Below are 21,058 nucleotides of genomic sequence, written 5' to 3'. Positions count from 1 at the left end.
GACCGTGGAACGGATTAAAGATGGTGTGTTATTATTTTAACTACTGAGTGGTATACGGTTTCAGGCTTCGTATACATACCCCATGTTGTCGGGATCTTCGTGTGGTAGACGCAGGCAAGATTACCCAACATAATGGTGCAGTTAATTCTTTAAAGGACAGGACTTGTGCTCTTAGGCTGGGTATTAGTAGCAGTGCAGAAGGTTAAGAGATTGAATAAGGTCAGGGGATCTGTTTGTGGATGTTGCTGGACCTAAGCCCGGATAATTGTGCTCTTAATCTCGCAGTATACAAGAAAAGGAGCTGTACATAAAAGCCTGTGGATTATACGTTGGTTTGGATAATGAGTGCTGGCGTTCGTGCGAGTTCCTAATGTCTCCCTGAAACTGGAGCTTACAATAACCTCTAAAACTTGCAGAGCCTAACTTAAAGACTTATTTACTCCAAAAAAAAATCCTGCAGACTTGCTTATCCTACAGTAAGTCACTGCAAGACTTTTTTTAAAGTAGGAACACATCTGGACTGATTCAGCACTGTTTCGGACTGGAGCCGTAGACTCACCTCTCAGCCGAGGACAAGCTTTTTCGAACCTTTTGATGTTGGAACGGTTGTAGCGCCCTCCTCTTCTGAGAAATTAGATGCCTCATCGCTGCTCTTTGATTGGGGAAAAGAAAGAAAAGAAGAAAAAATTTAATAAGATACTGTGGGTGAGGCCACGAGTGCACACTCTGGCACACAAACAAACACAAGACAGTGCGGCTGAAAGATAATCACAAATTAAGTCTTTTTGTATTTGCAGACTCAATTCTATTAGCATGATAAAGCTGCAGTGAAACGGACACGGTCGGGCTGGGGTGGAGGGATGAGGGGAGGGGGAAACGTCCTAACTGCTGCGGCTCGGCTCTGCGGGCCGCCCATTGTGCCACTTTTGTTTAGGTTCCTTTTGGATGGTTTGTGCTCATTGGGCCCCCGCTGGCGGAGAGCAGCGTGACTGATGACGGGGCGGAGATCCGTTTGTTGTTTGTAAAATGAGTGGTGTTACACTAGAAATACAGCAGTCAGCCAGGACCCCTTCAAATGACTCTCTTTTTACTCATTTGGTCAGCAACCGTAAGAGGTCTCGAAGCACGAGGGCGGAGGGGACGCTCGCTCGCCTGGCATGGTCATGATTGATCAGATATTGAGTTTTACTGGTGAACAGTTAAGAATCATCTAGACAAAACTCTCATAAAACATACAGGTTGGGCCAATAGTCTAGAGAGTACATGGGAAAAAAAAGGGGTTTTTGACTGCTTAAAAAAATAAAAGCAGCGTTATGACATAATACTTATTTCAGATTGTACACTACACCACTAATCAAATAAGGAAATTTGTGACACTGATCATGTGACTCTTTGTTGTACAGATGGAGAACATGATCATGAACTTGTGGAGTTTATGCAGCTCAAGTGCTTCTGTCATTTTAAAGTGGAAGATAGATACACCAAATTCATATTCATTTTCTAGTCAACTTTTCACTAAAATTGTTATGCTGCTCATTTAATTTGTGAAGAATAAATGTGCACTGAATAGGAAAAATGCTATATAAAAGCCTTGTATATTACACACGTTTGAATCTTCAATATCTGTTAATATCGCAGAGTATTTCTTTCTTTGTATCTCTCCGTATATCACTCTCACTCTATAATCACTTGCCCCCTCTGTCTCTTCCCCTCTCTCTGTCTACTCACAGAGATGAATGTACTAAAGCCCCAGGCAGGATTTGCAGAGTTGATTGAAACACAAAAGTGTGGCATTCAGGGTTTAATAAGAAGATTAATAACGATAGTATCCGCATTTTGATGTGTTTTTAAGTCAAATGGACTTCATGATCCCCTGCAAGTGATGGCCCACAACTTTAGAGCTGTTTTTTCCTCAAATCCTGCCAGATAATTGGGATCAAAACCTGAATATTTCATAGTGGTTTCCATTATGGGACCGAAAACCATTTTAGCTGAATGCAGAGCATGGCTTGGATGTTTACTTTCATTTGACATTTGGCTTAACCAAAAAATCCCTTTTCAGGCAAAATTTCTGAAAACGATAAGATGCTCGCACAAACAACATCAGTCAGGTGGGGTAAAAAACTATGGGTAGTGTTGCACTATGAGGCAAAGGCTGGAGGCCTTTCTCCTTCGTGGCATCGGTTTGTTTATTGTGATGTGGGCAGGGCTGTGCCTGCCTCTGCCGCTGTTTATTGGGCAGGCAGGGAGCGGCTTTATTACCTCTCATCCATAACTGAAGATGAGCCCGAGCCGCCCATCCACACAGCCACGGGCCAGACTCATTCGCTCTAATGAGCTCCAAAAAGAGAGATTAATGACCATGTCTTTTCTCTCTCTTTCTCTGCATCATCCAGCTGCTTTTCTCTATTCCATCTCCTCTCTATTATGTATTAGAAGTGACGTTATGGACGCCATGTAAGCAGAATTTAAGGGTGACCTGTATCATGATATTTTCTTATAGAAATGTATTAACCAATTTATTATATATCATATTCTATTGTTGCTCGTCCAGTCGTGTTTTGGTTTCACCAGCAAAACCAAAATAAAACTAAACAAAAAATAATGAAATAAAACAGCTCTTTCTGCATGGTTATGCAAAACATTTGATATAAAACAAGTGTGATATATACTGTCAACGTGCTGTAAGATTTTGGACATGTTGTCTACCTCTAATGTGAATTATTACCTCCACTGTTTGTTTAGCCATTTTCCCGCTCTCTTGCAGGGTTTCTGATCTTTTGTGTTCATGTGGTTTCACTTGTGATGTGCGACATGCAGCGTGTGTGTGGCGTGGGCCCAGGCTTGGACTTAATAACAACCACAGATGTGTCAGAAAGCCAGAGAACGTTGGCTGGACTGCAGGTGTCACAGCATTTAGAGTGCAGGAGGGGTTGTTTTTTCTGCAGGCATTGTAAAGGGCGGCATAGGCTGTTAAGAGCCCATATGTATTCTGTGAGCATTTTTTTTTTTACTGCTGCTCTGCTTGTAAAATCAGCAGAATTGATGAGCCAATTTTGGCTGAGCACAGACTGAGGGATGCTAACCGCGGCCGTAAAGCCGGAGAGGGAAATGACTGGTTGCAGGTTTAAAAGGTTGAGTGAGCTACCTCACTGACTGATCTCTCTCTTTCTCTCGCTCTCTTTTGCAGATTTATTCTCCTGACCACACCAGCAGTAGTTTCCCCTCAAACCCTTCCACTCCAGTGGGCTCTCCCTCTCCTCTGACGGCTCAGGCGGGCGCTGCCACAGCAGGTACAGTGGTGACGGCCAGCGGCCCCACAGGAAGGGCAGGTAGAGCACCAGTCTGCCTCTCTGACCCCACATGCACATTCTCTTCATATACCACACCTTCACTGGTCAGTCATGCAGTGGCTCTCAGAAGTAATTGGTCACACTTAAAAATGTATAAACATGTGAATCATATAACAAAGTATCAGTAAGCGAATTGGTGCTTAAACACTTTTGTAATTCCTTTTAATAAGTCCTAAAGCCATTTTCAGTATAAATGTGAAATCACAAAGGTGCCCGTTTAGAGTAAACACATAAATGTACATATTCCACTAAATTTGACCAGTAATTGACCTAAATATTTTTTAATAAATTGATTTGTTTAGTAAGTATGCTACATTTTAAAAAATAATAAAAAAAATTAATCTAATGCATTTACATTCATATATTTTAAAATGGCTATGAACTGCTTAAAATCTTTGCAGGAATAGATTTAATTACATGGTATGCAGATTAATCAAATCTAGTATAATAGCATTTATTCATATTTACTGAGAAAAAAAAGTCAAATGAGGATACTGCAAATACATTATTGTGGCAGATGACTAAATCATTGAATGTATGCTACTGTTGAAAAGTGTGGGGTCAGTAAGAAATTAGTACTTTTATTCAGCAAGAATGCAGTTACATTGATAATAATAAGAATATGTTTCTTGAGCTGATCTTTGAAGGATTGTGTGACAATGAATACTGGAGAAATGATGCTGAAAATTCAGCTTTGCTATCACAGGAATAAATTACATTTTAAAATATATATACATAGAAAACAGTTTTTTAATAATATTTCACAGTATTGCTGTTTTCACTATATGTTTGATCAAATAAATGCAGCCTTGTTGAACAAATAAGACTTTCAAAAACATTTAAAATCTTACCAACCCCAAACATTTGAATGGTAGTGTACATTATAAAAGTATTGTTTTATTTAATATATTGTGTTTTATTTCCCTATCATTGGACTAAATCTTATCACTGACCTTCACAGCAATACATTTTACGAGTTTGTTAGTCAGTCTGAAGTATACTGAAGTATCCTGTTCACACAGGACTTATTGTATTCTGTCCGCTCTTTTTCATTATTGTTGGTTTATGTAATACATCCATCAAAAAGTCATATTCTTTTTGGGGCCACTGTACAGGCTGAAACTCATTTTACACATTTCAACAGACCTTCGACAGTTCACATTCTAAACATATTGTTTGGTTTATTATTTAGAAGAAGCAAGAAGGCCATAATTTCATTTCGATTTCATTAATGGACAACCATAATAATCTAGTCTTGTATATGTAAACATGATCAGTTAAAAAACATTGATCTGAGATTCTGGAATAAGCCCTTGTCTAATGAACAATCACAGTGGTCTGTTTTTCACTGGGGCCTTTCGCTCGCTGTCAAATAATGCATTATGTCAGCTCCTTCCTTGTCTCAATGTCACACTGACACGGTGTTGCTACACACACAGCGAACTCCGTCCTTTTCACGAAAACTAGTAAAAACACACTGTCCCTCAGATGCTGAGATTGGAGATGGTGTCGAGGGAGTTATACCCTGGTTAGGGGTGGATAGATAACCCGCCACTGTGAAGATTTTATCTGCGTCTTACAAGAATATGACAAAAATATTTTGAAGCTCAAAGAGACAGACAGAGATGCTAGGTGCTACAAATGGCAGTTTCTCCGCATGTTGTTTCAGTGAGTGGGCAGTTGTGTGTGTGTGTGTGTGTGTTCATTGATATAGTGGTGGCAGCTGTGTCGGTGTCTGTCCCACTCCTCAGCTTCAGCTGTTGCCCTGTTCCTCACACAGCTGTTGCCCATGACAGACCGGCCTGCAAAGATCCTCATTTATTAGCATGACTGACTGAGAGGAAGGGAGGGAGAGGATGACTCAGCTCAGAGACAGCCTTCCTCTCCACTTAGCAGCCTGTACCTCACAATGTCACTTCCTGTTATCCCAGCACACCCTAATTTTATGCTTTATTATTTAAAGAATTCCTTAATATTTTGCCAAAAAACAATTATAATAAACATGTAGTCCATTTCTATAAGTAAATAATGTGCTTATTTTTTATGTTTTTAATTTGTTTGTTTTTTTGTTGTTGTTTTTTCATATACACTACTATTCAAATGTTTGAGGATGGTAAGATTTTTTTTTATGCTTTTGAAAGAAGTCTCTTTTGTTCATCAAGGCTGCATTTATTTGATCAAACATAAAGTGAAAGCAGTAATACTATGAAATATTATTACAATTTAACGTAACTTTTTTCTATATTAATAATAATATATTTTAAAATGTAATTTATTCCTGTGGTGGCAAAGCTGAATTTTCAGCAGATATTACTCCAGTCTTCAGTGTCACATGATCCTTCAGAAAATCATTCAATCATTATACAGAGCAAGTAACATTTCTTATTGTCAGTGTTTAAAACAGTTTTATCAATTTAATGTTTATGCTGAATAAAAGAATTAAAAATTCTTTAAAAAAAAAAAAAATCTTACTTGCCCCAAGCTTGTGAAGTGTTGTGTGTGTATATATACTGATTTATTGGCCTGGCTAAAATATTGGAATTTTGGTAGTATTTAGTCACATTTGCTGATTTTATCACACATAAAATTAAGTTGATTTACACTCACAAGCAGACCCTTTGATATCTGTGGCCTTTTTTATATATGGACGTTTTTTGATTAGACTGTTCTTAGACGTTGGTGCACATTGTTTCATGATGTTATGATTATGAGCCAAAGCACATCCATCTGTTTCTCCGGATTAAACTTAAACTCAGCCATTAGACCTGCTCATATTCGGGTCTCTGTTGCCATACCAGCCAATTAGACCCCAGCACCACGTGTGGAGTGCCACACAGGCCCACGCTCATTTGTCAAACTGGCCACAGACGAGGAGGCCTTATTAAATGCTGCATTCTCTTCACGTAGCCACAAAGTAATTTTTAATAGGCCCTTAATGAAAGTCTGCTTCTGAGAGCTTTGTGGTTTTAAGAAGCAAATTCCTTCAAATTAGAGCTGCTTTAGGGAGGATGAATGGTTGGAAAGTCTTTACCTAAATAAATTCCTGTCACACAATAGGTGAAATTATCTTTGCATTCGCTGACCATTTTGATACGCAGGCAGAGCCAGACCACACCAGGTCCTGCACAACCGTTACAGTATAACAACCGGCAAAATAGGAAATCTCTGATGTCAACAAAACAGCTAGGGTCAATGTGACTGGTGTATTTGGATTGAAGGACAGAGACCGCTGATCTCCCTCCTAAACTGATTCATGTAAATAAGCCAAAGGGCTTCCTTTGTGTCATGCTACATTAAGGGTACTTGACCTGTTTTATTGTACAACATAGCTTTCACGGAAGACTTTTAGTAGTGCATTGTTTGCCAGTTGGAGTGAAGGGAGTGAAGGCGACCCCCACTACCAGAGTTTTGATTTGTGATTAGCAGATGTGAATTCTTTTGGAGCAGTGTTGATTTATGGCCAGTCAGAATCAGCACGTTTAGACCGAGACCAGACCAGAGTCATTTACATCCTCATTAAAGTCCTTTTCAGCCTCACACACACCGCCACAGAACAAAAACACATTCACTGAATTCTTCCTGCGCTGGAGTGAATTTTGAAGAAGAAAAAAAAGTGAAACATTGAATCCCTGAGGCAGAGAATGTGGCCAAGCCAAATCTTTTGCTGCTACTTGAGTAATGTGGCAAAACAGTGCTTATTCTTTTCCCTGACAGGGTCTGACATGAGATTGGTCACATCTCTGCTCACCGTCTGGTAGTTTGTTTGTGCGAGTTGAGATCTAAGAGCGAGTCGTGGTCTCATCCTGTTACGTCTAGGATATTGAGCTCCTCTGTTGAGATCATGCAGTATTAGAGTCGAGGGAAGACGCTCAGGGTCCAAGTCATCACCTTTATCGAGGTCCTGCATTGTTCTCTCAAGCTTTTTTAGTCATGACTTCATTAATCACAGGAAGAAGGATGTCCCTCAGCACTGGTTTGTGTATATATGCGTGTAAGGGTCGTCCTCAAACCCTTCTCACATTGCAGGATATGACCCAGTCATAGGAAATGATGTGTCTGGAGACCTAGAGGAAAACAGCCCACATTGAGAATGGCTAGAATCAGCCAGGATAGGAAATGAGTTTTAGTCTATTGTGTATACGCATCAGTCCACTGTACCATGTGTACTACACACTTAAATGAAAGAATATTATTATATTATATTATATTATATTATATTTAAATACCATTTGTTACAGCAAAGGTGCTCCTTAACTGATACAGTAACTCATGAATTCATTAAAAGAATCGAATCACGAGAGTCATTTTGTCATTAATCAGAAACTATTAGTCACGCTGTTTGTTTGCTGACAATGTGCAGTGCAGGAAAAACTGGTCCATTGCTCATTCATTTCAGACCATCATTTTTCACCTGTTGTAATGAAGCCTACTTGCCTGTTATATGTCATGGGACTAAAAAGCTCCTCTGTCTCCATCCACAGGTACAACTCAGTGGCCCCGCGCAGCTGGACAGACACCTTCTTCTCCGAACTACGAGAGCTCCCTCCACTCTCTGGTAAGAGCACCCTCCTCCTCCCCTCCCTCTGGCACTGAGCACTTTTTAATGGACACTGTGTCAGTAGATGACTTGCTCCTGGAGGGCAGGGGGTAGTTTTACATGGACATTCCTGGCTGACAAATGTCAGAAGCGGGACGGGGAGGGGGCCGCGTGGACCGAACAATACCCTTCCCTTGGGGCGTGTCTCCTGCCATCTGTCCTCTCTTGTCCAGGGTGGATGGAGATTGGCCAGTGTCTGTGAAGGTGGGGTGGTTCGGGATTGGTTAGGGTGTGTGATGGGGGTGGGGTGCTGGCAGCTGCTGCGTTCAACCACTGCCGCGGGATTCCAGGGCTGACTGGGGAACTGAGCCACAACAGGAGATCAGTTTACAGAAACACACACTTTCCTTCCCACGTCATACATTCACACAATGGAGTGTGTAGATAAATATTTACTCTAATGCTTTGTATGCCTGCTGCAAGTGCATTTTTATGGACTGTCCATGATCAGTGGCTCTCCAGGAAACAGGAAATGACCCAAAGAGAACCAGGCTTCATCATAATTGGTTGCATGACCTTGTACTAAGATCTCGGCACTTGGAGCTTCACTTCGATGCTCTGCCATCTTTCTCTGCCGATCTCTCGTAAACTGCTTGCTTCTCTCTGCTGGTCTTTCTGTCTCATCTCTCACTGTACGTGTCTCTCCTCTTCCTATCTGACTGTAGAAAAATCGTGTGCACCAGCAGCTTCATGAGCATCTGCAGGATGCCATGTCTTTCTTAAAGGATGTCTGCGAGGTATTCCCGCTCTTCAGACAGTCATGTCCTGTCCTTCTCTTCCTTTCAGCCATCAGCTTTCCTTTGATTCGGCCATGCTTTTTCTGTTTTGTGCTTTTGGTGTTTTGCCATTTCATCTTTTATTGATCTTTTGATGATATTAATACATGAAAATCACTATATTGCAGCTAGTTTGTGAAAAACTGTCATTGATTTTTTTTTTTTTTTTTATTCCAACAGATGTTGTTTAACTGTCTTAGCCTTCACTTTTTTCATATTTTTTTTCTTCTTTTCCTTTTTACTTTGTTTTCGATTGTTCCTTTGCTTTACAAGGTTTGCCATTTTGTAATTCCATGTCATCAAAGTCTGTGTTGATGTTTGTTTTCATTGAAACTTATGTTGTTTTCCCTTTCTCTACCTTTCCTGTTCTTCATTGCTCATTCCAGTCTCGGATGGAGGACCGGCTGGACAGGCTGGACGATGCGATCCATGTCCTGCGGAATCACGCCGTGGGCTCAACTGCCGCCCTGTCTAGTGACATCCACAACCTTTTGGGACAAGCGCACAACGGGCCAATTTCAGCCATTGGCACCAATTTCCCCGCTTCTGGATTGGTCACCAACCGAACAGCACAAATGGTAAAGAAAACTTCACTGTCACAAAGGAAACTTTAGCTTATGTGTTTCAGAGTCTCCTGAATGTGTCATTTCTTTTGAGGTCAAAGTCTCTTACAGTTATTACAGGCAAGAGGGAGAAAAACGCATTTGTTTCTTCATTGTGCCTCTCCAAATAGGCTAATAAACAGAGTTAAGCCACCTGTTTAAAATGAAGGCCTGGCCATGTGCTGAAACTGAACTATTTTCCACTGAGAGCAGTTTAACTTAAACCCACATACTTTCCATAAGCGTAATGGCTGGACTGAAGCTCGTTCTCCCTCCTTGAGCTGCGTTCCTCACGCTGAATCGGAAAACCAGTCACAGTAGAATCTAGTAGATCAGTGCCGGTCTGGAAGACATTTCCGCACCGTAGCTCGTTGGGGCTGTGGGGACCTGCGTGATGTGAGACCTGCTGAAACTAGAGCGCTCTCTATCTCCCCCACCATCCCACGGCATTCATTCCCTTTCTACAGAAAGATTTGCGCACAGCTGTAATGGACGGAACAAGCGAGGGAGGCGTTTCCCAATGGTTTCCCAATAATAGGAAATAATCATGGCCTTTTTTTCTTTCTTTGGATTTTATTTGGATTTTATAACTTTCAAATGAACTGACACTGACCTCTTTGTTTTTGTCCAAAGACTAAAGCAACACTCAAAAATGTTTTTGTGAATGACCACTACAGAGTGGAAAGTTTAGCCTTGGCCAGCTGACCATGAAGAGCTGAAATTTCCTGATGAACTATCCGCTGTTTTTATTTAATGCTTCAAACAGTAAATGTCTGGAATGCTGCATAACATGTTAGAAAAGCTTTTATTGAACTGTTTATTGACAGCTCAGGTCAAACAAAGTTTGACATACTCGGCATGTACAATTAGAAAAATCATTTTGTATAAATAAGTATCTTTTTTTTATAGTTTCTTCCCCTCTTCACACAAGGCCTATGTGTGCCAATAATATTTCATAGCCCAAACTAAAAACAAAAACAACCAAAAAAATAAATAAAACGCACATTTAGAAATCTAAATGAAACACAGACCGCAAGACTGCCCTAACCTGGTGTGACAATAAAACAATAAGACCCAGTTTCACAAACAGGGCTTAGATTAAGCCAGGATTAGGCCTTAGTTCAATATAGGCATTCAAGTAGCTTTTATAAATTCTATGCAATCCATATAATTAAAGAGCTTTGTCCTAGTTGACTTCAAGAAGCAATGCACAACATTTTGGTAAATCACATTGTTTCTATTTGTGTTGAGTAGCCCCACCCACTGTGAAATCTCATTGGTCCAAATTAAATTCTGCTCCACATAACTGTATATTAAACATCAGATATCTTCTGATTGCCTGTGATTGGGTCACATCATGCTGCAGTTTCGCACTCAAGTTGCAGGTCACTAAAAATTAGAAACCCCAAATTTCACCCTAAAATGAATATGTTTTCATTATTTACTCACCCTCATGTTGGTCCAAACCAGTAAGATGTTCTGTGGAACATAAAAGAAGATATTTTGAGAAATGTCACAGTGGGTTTTTGTTTTCTTTTTTTTTCAATACAGTGGAAGTCAATAGTCACCAAAATGGTTTGGTTTCCAAATTTCTTCAAAATATCTTCTTTTATGTTCCACAGAAGAAAGAAAAGTCATACAGGTTTGGAACAACATGGGGGTGAGTAAATGATGACAAAATATTTAGGTGAACTATCCATTTAAGGCTGTAATTTACAACAACAATTCACTACTCTTATTTGCAACAGTGACAAAAGTGATGTTCACAAATTTTTGGCTCGGTGCGGCTTATGTTTTCAGTCATGATGAACAGAGGTGCGTTTTATTCAGGCAGAGAGGAGACTGCAGCAGAGTGACATAGCCCCTCGTCTGCGCGGGAGCTGTCATACTGCTGTCAGTGGACTATGTGTTCATACACACACAAACAGAGCTCTGTGCTCCAGGCTCGTCCCAAACACACACCCAGACAAGGTCCTGATTCAGCACAGCCAGCATGCTTTTATTTTGGCACACTCTTTTCTCTTTCTGTCTCCACTCTTTTCTTACCAAACCCCCCCCTCGTCTTTCTTAACAACTCAGGAAATCTGATGCTTTAGTCGTGTGTGTCTGAGCGCCTCAGCTGTATGGTAATCAAGCCCAGACAGGAAAATGGCCGCCTTCTTTGGTCAGCACCCCTCCTCCTCCGCCCCTCTTCTGCCACAGACAAAGAGTTGTTTGGACACCTGTTGAGAGTGGTGCTGAGATTAGAGTTTGGGGGAAGGGGTTTGTGCCTGAGCGGCATGGAGGTTAACAGAGGCCAACAGTGACTTAGGAACACATTCTTAAAGGAAAAGTGGGAAAAGACCTCTCCCCCCCCCCCCCATTTCTGCTCCTTTCTCTTCCTTCTCCATGACTCCCAATCCCGTGGATCCTCAGAAAGGAAACTAGATCGTGGGCGAACATGTGCTCCAGCCTACTGTGGCAGGGGTAGAAGGAAGAGATTCAGAGGGGGGCTGTGGCGGTTTCTACTCCACTGCGTCGCTAATCGCATGGCAAGACGTTGATCAAATCCAGATGCGTTTGGAAGCCACCAGTGATGAATGCTGGTCAAACTGTCATTTGATGTTCATCATGAAAGGGCAGATTGTTTGTTGACATATCCACATGTGAATAAGCCATTTTGTTTTGATGGAAAGTTTTACTACATATAAATGCAGACAAATAGTGTCTAAGTGTCCATTTAAAAAAAAATTAAAAAAATCTTGAAATCAAAATGCATAAACAAATGTTGTTGTTTTTTTTCTAGCAAAAACAAAAAAGTTTTCTTCAAAATTAAATAACGGACGTCACCTAGGCAGTACAGGATTCTAGATAATATTAGCTGAAAATGTAGCTTTGCCATCACAAGAATACATTACAGTTTAACTTGTATTAAAATGGAAAACAGTTATTTTAAATTGTAATAATATTTCATAATAATATTGTTTTAATGCATTTTGATGCCTTGCTGGGCATTAGACATTTCTTTCAAAACCATTTTTAAAAAATTTACCGACCTCAAACTTTTAAATAGTAGTTAAGACATTTTTTAGGCTACTGTTTTGCAGCCTTCCTAAATTCTAGCCAGTAGTTAAAGTAGTAATTTAATATGTAGTAAATATGAATGTAATAATTGTTTAAATTTAAGAAAAAGATTTAAGAAAAAGTCTAGATCATGTCAAGTATAAACTTGACCTTCACATCCCATCAGAACGCCACCTTTATTGTATTTGTTTTATAAAAAGAAAGTTCATTTGAATTAATTAGACATTGCATACTATAAAAAACATATTGTGTATACACACAGTATTCAAAACAATACAGTATACAATATACATATACTGTATGTGCTTCATGTTGATTAAATGTTTTTAAATGACCTGACGTTTGCCGCTTCCCTTCCCCAATATTGTCTGAAACAGTGCAGCATCAAGTCTGAAGTTATGTTACAATCAACTTGCCTCTCAAAGTATGGGCACACGCTTCCAAATTGAAAACAACATGAGAGTGCTTTTTGGTGGAACAGAGTCAGAACACAGGACTGAAGTGCTGCGAGTCTCTCTGAGAACAAATTTGGGGCTGTGAAGGTCATTCTTTGTAGTATGAACACCACTCAGTTCTTCAGAGGGGAGGTCACACTCTACAGTAGGAACACAGAGACGCTCTCAGCTTTGAAGTCCAAGATCTGTCTCTTAATGTAAATCACTTTTGTTTTCTCGGCACTGATCAGATGGCTTCATGATCAGAGGGACTCTTGATGTTTTGCTCTGTTCTCTGCCTCATGTATTTATGGCTATCCGTTCTGACAGGGCTCTGTTCACCGCGAAGAGACGGTCAGCCTGAACAACAACCACGGCGGCCTGCAGGCCAGCGCTGGTCCCACCTCCAGCTCGGAGCTCAACCACCAGGCAGACACGTTCAGAGGTTGGGCAGCTTTTTTTTTTTTGCACCACTTTATTTTCAATAATTGTTTTGTTTTTGTCAGCTCAATGTCCATTTTGCACTTGTTAAAATCTACTAGTCATATTTGCCAGTGTCTGCATGTATGCTTCTTCAGTTATGATTTATATACAAGTCATAAAACAAGTGTTTACCCAGTCTGTGTACTTTCATTGTGTGTGTAACAGGAATCGCTAGTGCTCTGGCCGGTCAGGTTGCTCCTCCTCTGGACCTGAAGGTTGAAAATCAAGAAAAGGATGACATGAACGATAACCACTCCTCAGACGACCTCAAATCAGACGACGAGAGTGATAAAAGGGATTTAAAGCAGAATCGGGGAAGCACTCGACCAAGGCAAGGCAACCGCTCATCAAAGCACTGCCTCTAAAAGTGTCCTTCAGCTCTTCAGCATTGACCTTAGAGACAGTGAATGTTCAGATAAGCCATTGTGATTAAGTATTAGCATAGAACACCACTTCAATTTACTTCTTATGCCTGAAGTTTTACTCCTTAATGCCTGAAGTCACATCAATGGCTCTGTTTACACCTGGTATTAAGATGCGTTTTGGTGGACGGTGCTAAATACAGGTGTAAACGAGGTGTAAAACGTTTTGAGCTTGACCACTTTCGACCACTTCCAGAGGTAGTCGAAAACACATTAGACCGGATTGCGTTACATTCATTCGAAAAGCCACTAAAAACCGCCTACTGACACAGACATTATGGGAAGCGAGCTAGCCAGACGTGATTTAAACTTTGCCTGCTGAAGCCATAAGTTTGGTTTGAAGATGAAAAAACGTACTAAGCACAGTGTTCTCTAAACGTTTCTGTTTTCTAACATGCAGTTACCGTGTTCAGTGTGGTCTCGTGGCTGTCAGAGCAGAAATGAAAGCTCTCTGTATGTTTTCCAGTAGTCTCCAATCATGTTCATATGCAAATTGTGCAGTTATTTCACCTATTAAATCAAAACTGCTGAAGAAACCCATAAATTTACCTGCCCATAGACCCTCCCCTTAAAGAAATCAAGAAGTGGTCGAAAGTGGTCAAAAGAGACGGATTAAAACACCAGGTGTAGACAGTTATGTGTCTTTCTCATCCACTTGTGATCTGATCGACCAAAACGCATCTTAATACCAGGTGGAAACAGGGCCAATGTCACATCAAGTACATGCAGTGTTCAGGTGTTTGAGGCCACATGGTTCCCTCCATCTTGTCTGACAGCTGTGAATTGTTCTGCAGCAGTATCAATGAAGACGAGGACCTGAACCCCGAGCAGAAAGCGGAGCGCGAGCGTGAGAGGAGGATGGCCAACAACGCTCGCGAAAGGCTGCGAGTCCGGGACATCAACGAGGCGTTCAAAGAGCTGGGCCGCATGTGTCAGCTGCACTTGAAGAGCGAGAAGCCCCAGACCAAACTGCTCATACTTCACCAGGCCGTCGCTGTCATTCTCAGCCTCGAACAGCAAGTCAGAGGTCAGACGCTGTCCTGCATAATGCAATTTTCATGTTTATATAAGGCCTTTCAGTCAATTAAAATATTTAATTGTGATTAATCTAGGAGATTAATCTAAAAAATGTAACTGTGTAAAAAAAAAAAAAAATCAGACCACCTATTTTTTGACAGTATTATGGATGTGTAATAACTGCACATAATTTAGTATTACATTATTAATATAATAAAATGTTCATAATAATTTTTTCAAAATGTAATAAAATCTTGGGCTCATAATGTACAGTAATACAGTTTTTCAATGTAAAATATGGATATATTGCCTTTAACCGCTGTACAGAGTTGTTCACAAGCTATACGCACAATAGAGCTGCTTCATCGTTGACAAATAATTGAAGACATTTGCAAGTTTTTTTTCATACAGTGCATTGTTGGTAAATATCCACCTCATCCAGCATCCTCGTCCGAATGTGGCATTTAGTTCTAATTTTAAACAGCTGATCGAAAACACACAGGATGTAATTACTTAAATATTATCAGGGAAAATGATTCTCTAATGTAATCTCCCCTGTCAGACAAGGGTTTATCAGTAATATTTTACTTGGGCCCTTTGCAACAGCGCTGAATTATGTTAATCTGTTCAGCAGATCTCAGAATAGCTGGTTTTATAAGGCAATAAAAGCTAGATCAAGGTGTTTGTGATTCCTTTTTTCATTATTGATTTACAAACTCAACCAAATTGATGAGATAATGTGAATTCTCCTGTGTGCAGAGAGGAACCTAAACCCCAAAGCAGCCTGCCTTAAGAGGAGGGAGGAGGAGAAGGTGTCAGGGGTTTCAGGTGACCCCCAGCAAGCCCACCCGCCTGTGCACCCGGGCCTCACAGACACATCCAACCCCATGGGCCATCTGTGAACAGCCAGGTAAGCACGATCAGCTCCACACAGAGATGTAAAACAGGCAGGGGGTTAAAACACAACAGCACAAGCAAGATTTTTCTTTGCTATTGCTTTGACACAAGCTCTGTTCCAAAACCTAGCGAGCTGCATCCTTGCCTACCTTCCTTTTGGAACAGTATTTAAATTGGGATTACACTCAATGTCTTAAAAGAATAGTTCACCCAAAAATGACAATTCTGTCATTTACTCACCCTTATATTGTTCCAAACCCATAAGACTTTTGTTCATCTTCAAAACAAAAAAAAATTTTTTATTGAAACCTGAGAGACTTCTGTCCCTCCTTTCATCAAAAACTTTGACACTACAAAAAAGCTCATAAAGACATTGCAAAAGTAATCACTGATCAACACAAATACATATAGAACATCTGGGGCCAGATATACTAAACAGGGCAAATTAGTGTGAGAGCACAATCCCGTAAAAATGCCAGTGGGAGTGGAAAGTTCTGCACATGATCTAATGACTACACGCAATTTAAAGGACACAGACGCAGCCGGATCATTTCCATAATGACCAACACAATCTATCAAGAGTGGTGCAAATTAGTGTCTGTTTTAAGACATGCTTTTTTGGGCAGTAAATAATGGCGCAAATACCAGTAAATTGGCTACCATAAACCTTAGTAAATCACTTTGTATGATTCATTTAAATACTCTCCTACCATAAATGTTGTGTCTGAAAGGGAAACTCCTACAAATGCGTATGTAATAAGGTCAGCCGCAAAAATAACTTTGTACATGCTAATTTTTCACTGTGCGTCTTTAGTGAATCCTGACAGTAGTTTTTTAACCCCAAAAGAGGGTTTGCACTGGCTCAAGCTGTTAGTAAATCTGGTCCCCAATATAATAAACAGGCACATCAAGATTATTTGATGTGCTCTGTGTTGATCAATATTTATATATGAATAAAAGCCTAAATTAAATCTGTTCATCATTTAAAGCAGTGTTTCTCAAACTTTTTCTGCCATTCCCCACTTTGGAGGTAGGGATGGGTTCCAAGCCCCACCTGTCCCCAATTGCCCCAACAAAACGTTAATAAACTAGGCTTTAAGTTTAATACATTTAAAATGTATTCATTTATTTTATTAACGTTACATTTTAAAACATTACATCAAATAACAGCATTAAAAACTTTATTTATTATTTATAAATTAAATATTATTTGAGGGTTTTATTGTTTCCATGGCAACGCGTCATGCTTGTCACGTCACACACCGCAGCCACAATAACACTATATGACAGATGTAACGATTTTATTTCGTTTCTCCTTTTTTTTCAAAATATTCACAAACTTGCTTACCATGTCATCAACTATCTGATATTCCGATACATGTTCAAATATGTATAAGTGAGTGTGTTTTGCGTTTAAAAACGTTAATAAATGATATGGATCTATAACGCAAAATGGGCGCCGCCATGTTTGTTTGCACAGCTGTTCAGCGAGTCCTGTCAGTTGGATTTATAGCACGTGAATTCATCAATTTCTCACGAAATCCATGTAAGTAAGTGTCTGGTGATCTAGGAGAAAAAATAGAGTAAACTTTATAGTTACTTATACTATGTGTGTCATATGAATAAAACACGTTGGCAAATGATATTTGAATTGGTTGTTACTACTGCTTCCATAGACATCAGAATGTAGCCTACTTTACAAACTCTAAATGTATGGTTTTACTAGTACTTATGTATATTTAAATGTCTGACACCTAAAATAAACATTATGAATTAATGAATGAGTGAGGCATTTATATAGCGCTTTCCTATGTACGCTTTACAATCATATCAGGGGTCTCTCCTCATCCACCACCATTATGTTGTTGAAAACACTGCATAGTTGTGACAAATGACAAGCGCTGCTGAACGCGTCCGTCTCTGGTCTGAATCTGGCAGTTATGTGACGTTACTGAACGTTCTAAATCCCATATTTGGGACCGTGCTCTCAGGGGCACATAAATAAAAATCCCATATGTGGACAGTCACAGGACTCAAAAGGTTAAAAGTGATGGGCACAAAAATCTTGCTTGTCATGCCCCACCTGTCATGTCTCTATTCCCCACCAGTGGGGCGCGCCCCACACTTTGAGAAACGCTGATTTAAAGCAAGCACATCACTTAAGAAGACTTTGATCAAACTGCTCAATTCATAAGGATTGTGTTAATGATGTCTTTATAAACTTTTTGTAGCATTAAATTTGAGGTGGAATAGACGTTTAATGGAGGGCCATAAATCTCTCAAGTTTCATTATAAATATCTTCATTTATGTTTCAAAGATGAGCAAAAGTCTGAAGAGTTTGGAACGACATGAGAATGAGTAGTTAATGACAGAATTTTCATTTTTGGGTGAACTATGCCTTTAACCTCACATTTTTTTATTCGATACACACGAGGATGCGATTTGAGTGTCAGTACGGTGGGTCATAAGCAATGTCCTTATCTTTCTTTCACTTTCAGATCAAATGGATCCCGATGGCGTGTGTTAGACAGAGTCGGTGACCTTGCTTTCCACGGGCGGACAGGACTCACAGTTTGTGACACAAATTTGAAAAGACAGACCACTCGAAGCAAAATTCCACCGTTAAGCAATCCTGAGATAGAAGAAAACTGGCAAGTGCCCAGCTCCCTGTGAAGACATCCCATATCGATAAGCAACTTTCTGCCCACCAGAGAAAAAAAAATAAATCAAGCATAAAAGCCCCTCAGCACATATCGCTGTCTGCAAGCCGCGTGCCGCAGCTGTACAATCAGAGACTGTCGCCACCCCCTCCACCCTGTACGTGGAAGTTGCCTTGTGCCTAAACTGAATTGACGAATGCATTGTAACAGCAATTTTTTTCTTTCCTTTTTTTTGTTTTTGTTTGTTTGTTTTTTTCCTATTTATTATGTTACTGAGCTGTAAGTCTATGTTTAAAGGGAAAATTCTGACATTGCTATGAGAATCTGGTGGCGTTTCAGTAGATCTGCAGTTTGTCCTTCACATCAGAGTCTTGAGTATCTCTCCCGTCGGTCTGTGGAAGGGCCTCTCCGCTCAAACATCCACTCCATGAGATTAATATATTCGGATCAAATTCCGTGCCCTTTGAGAAAGAATCTGATGGTGTTTGAACGTTCAAAGACTCAAGGATCCCCGTGTCTAAAAAAGAAAAAAAAGAAATAATATATTATTTATATTTATCGTACATTCATTCCGCAAATGACAGCATGAGAAACCAAAACTACCTAATTCTTTATGATGTATGTTGATAGTGTAGCTCAGAGTCCTCGTCACAGACGGAAAGTTATGAGTGAGGAGAGATGGGATCAGCCTGTGCGTTTTTGACCGGATTCCCTGTGTCGTGGTGACGATGGTGGAACGGCAAACTCTGGCTTTACTGAAAGGTCAAAAGTCAAACACAAGCTGACGTGTTTATACTCATTAGTGAGCAGTACAGATACGGGAAGCAGAACGTTACTAAACCCCAGCATTCCCTACATATTTCTTAGTGTCTTAAATGGGAAAGGGGACGCGGTCTCGTCCTTTTGATTCCTTTGCCATATAGTGTTAAGGGTAAAGAGAAAGACGTATTTCCGATACAGTTTATTTGTATTCAAACGTTACATTATTTGGTCGAACAGCCGTGGTTATGCCGAGGGCATCTGTACTGAGGAATCTCTGTTATACCGCGAGACATGGCACTGTTGGAAAAGAGTTGGATTTAAAACGAAGACCATTAATTCACCTGGCCTGAATTGAAGTTTTGTTTTATGTACTTTTGTTTTTCTAAAACCATTAACAATTTAAAAAAGAGAAAAAAAAGAAGTACTCAAAGTAACCACATGTTATATGTTTATTTGTAATTGTATACAAAGCATCTCTCTAGGCTTCATAGTAAAGCGTATTTCTGTTGTGTGAAAATAGAAGGGTGTTCTAAGTTACTTAGAATGGCTTTGTCTTTCCCCTCATGCATTGAAGTACTTGATACTTGATCAGCAGAATGTGAGCGCAATGTCTGTTCGAAAAAGAGAAGCTCTATGAATTCAAATGCTGTGAAGCATCAAAATCAGCAAACAGTGGAAATGATGAACAAAGCCAGTTTGGATCAGGTTTTTCTCTGCCATTATTTGTTTTGTTTTTAAATCTGAAGCGAGCAGCAGTCACCATTTTTCATTTTATATTGTATGTTTTTTCTTTAAGACCAAATTTTTTTTTTTTTTTTACCATCTTGCTTTGGATCTCTTTTTCTAGCCTGTCTGTTGTCTTCCATGCGTTCACACCATTGAAACAAGACTGCCACATTCTCATATGAATCAATCTCTCCATTACAAAGTCAAAAGAACAAAAACTTAAGGAAAGATATACGTTTCAGAATATCAGCATTATTTTCCTTGTGGTTTTTTTTTCTTTCTTCTCTTTTTATGCTTTGTGGAGAGTTTCCTTCCTTAACAAAATTATCATGAAATCCATTAGTCTTTGTGGCCTTGTTATACATTTCAGTATTCAAGAGCTTGTATTTTTGCCGGCTGAAAATGAATCAAGGTTTTGAGTCATCTCTTTGTCTGTTGTTTTGTTTTCCCTGTTTTTTTTTTCCTTTTCCTTTTATTTCTGTGTTCTGTTTTTCCTCTGTTGGATATGTTAGATTTTGCTGTATGCCCTGATGCTTTCCCTCATAACAAAAAAATCTATGAAAAGGATAAAAAAAAAAACATTTGGCTTATTTTTCACTATAGTTAGTCTTTTATACAATAATATTGTAAGAACATTTCTTGAATTCTAAATATTACTCTTTCTAGATTTTTGAAATCAAAAGTTTTGAGTAAAAAGTTTCTTACTTTATTTTACTATATTAGATAGTAAAAAAAAATGTACGGTTATTTACCATAACCTGTCCATTATTATAAAAAAGATTATCGATAGCATCTTAAGAACATAAGTAGGATTGTAGCTCGCAGTCTAGTACGTATGGGGTATTGTACGAGCTCAATGTTCCAGAGGATGTGCTCTCCATTTCTGTCTCCAGTCTGCATTGTTGGTTGATGAACGATTTGTACCCATGTCAAAATTCAAGGTATTGTCAATGCACATCAGAAAACCAGCAGTAAGAAGTCGAATTCTTTTTTTTTTTTCTGTCTCTGTAACAGAAAACACAATATGTATATAACATTTATGTAGCAATAAATGTGCCATCTTTTTTAACTCTTTTGTATGTGCCTTTATTTCCCTTTTTATCATCTCAGCATTTGGTTTTTATTTACAACTGCCTTCATGCAGCTAATCTGGATACAAATATAACTAAAATATATGCAAATTTCACTAATAAAGATCCGCCCCTTTAGTTACTGTTGTTAATATGGCTGACAAGCTATGCCACTACACCATTTTCTCATGCAGT

At 39.5% G+C, this 21,058-nt stretch overlaps 1 protein-coding gene across 11 annotated transcripts in view; it reads left to right on the top strand.

Annotated features, from left to right (window-relative positions):
* Positions 1–20,806, top strand: part of tcf12 (transcription factor 12) — a 135,837-nt gene extending 115,031 nt beyond the window's left edge. For 9 of the 11 annotated variants that reach the window (XM_067401943.1, XM_067401947.1, XM_067401949.1 and 6 more), the window contains 8 exons: positions 3,191–3,332; positions 7,835–7,908; positions 9,113–9,304; positions 13,156–13,270; positions 13,474–13,639; positions 14,525–14,757; positions 15,507–15,657; positions 18,144–20,806. In XM_067401943.1, the coding sequence (XP_067258044.1) occupies positions 3,191–3,332; positions 7,835–7,908; positions 9,113–9,304; positions 13,156–13,270; positions 13,474–13,639; positions 14,525–14,757; positions 15,507–15,649 (1,065 nt within the window). In that variant the 3' untranslated portion in view covers positions 15,650–15,657; positions 18,144–20,806. The remainder of the gene's footprint in view (positions 1–3,190; positions 3,333–7,834; positions 7,909–9,112; positions 9,305–13,155; positions 13,271–13,473; positions 13,640–14,524; positions 14,758–15,506; positions 15,658–18,143) is intronic. The other 2 variants (XM_067401944.1, XM_067401954.1) reach the window with 1 other exon arrangement.
* Positions 20,807–21,058: the final 252 nt, after the last annotated feature.

The sequence above is a fragment of the Chanodichthys erythropterus genome, chromosome 11 (genome assembly GCF_024489055.1).
Source record: "Chanodichthys erythropterus isolate Z2021 chromosome 11, ASM2448905v1, whole genome shotgun sequence".
In the NCBI taxonomy this organism is placed as follows: domain Eukaryota; kingdom Metazoa; phylum Chordata; class Actinopteri; order Cypriniformes; family Xenocyprididae; genus Chanodichthys; species Chanodichthys erythropterus.
Note: the sequence above shows the minus strand (reverse complement) of the source record. Positions and strands in the feature narration are given on the sequence as shown.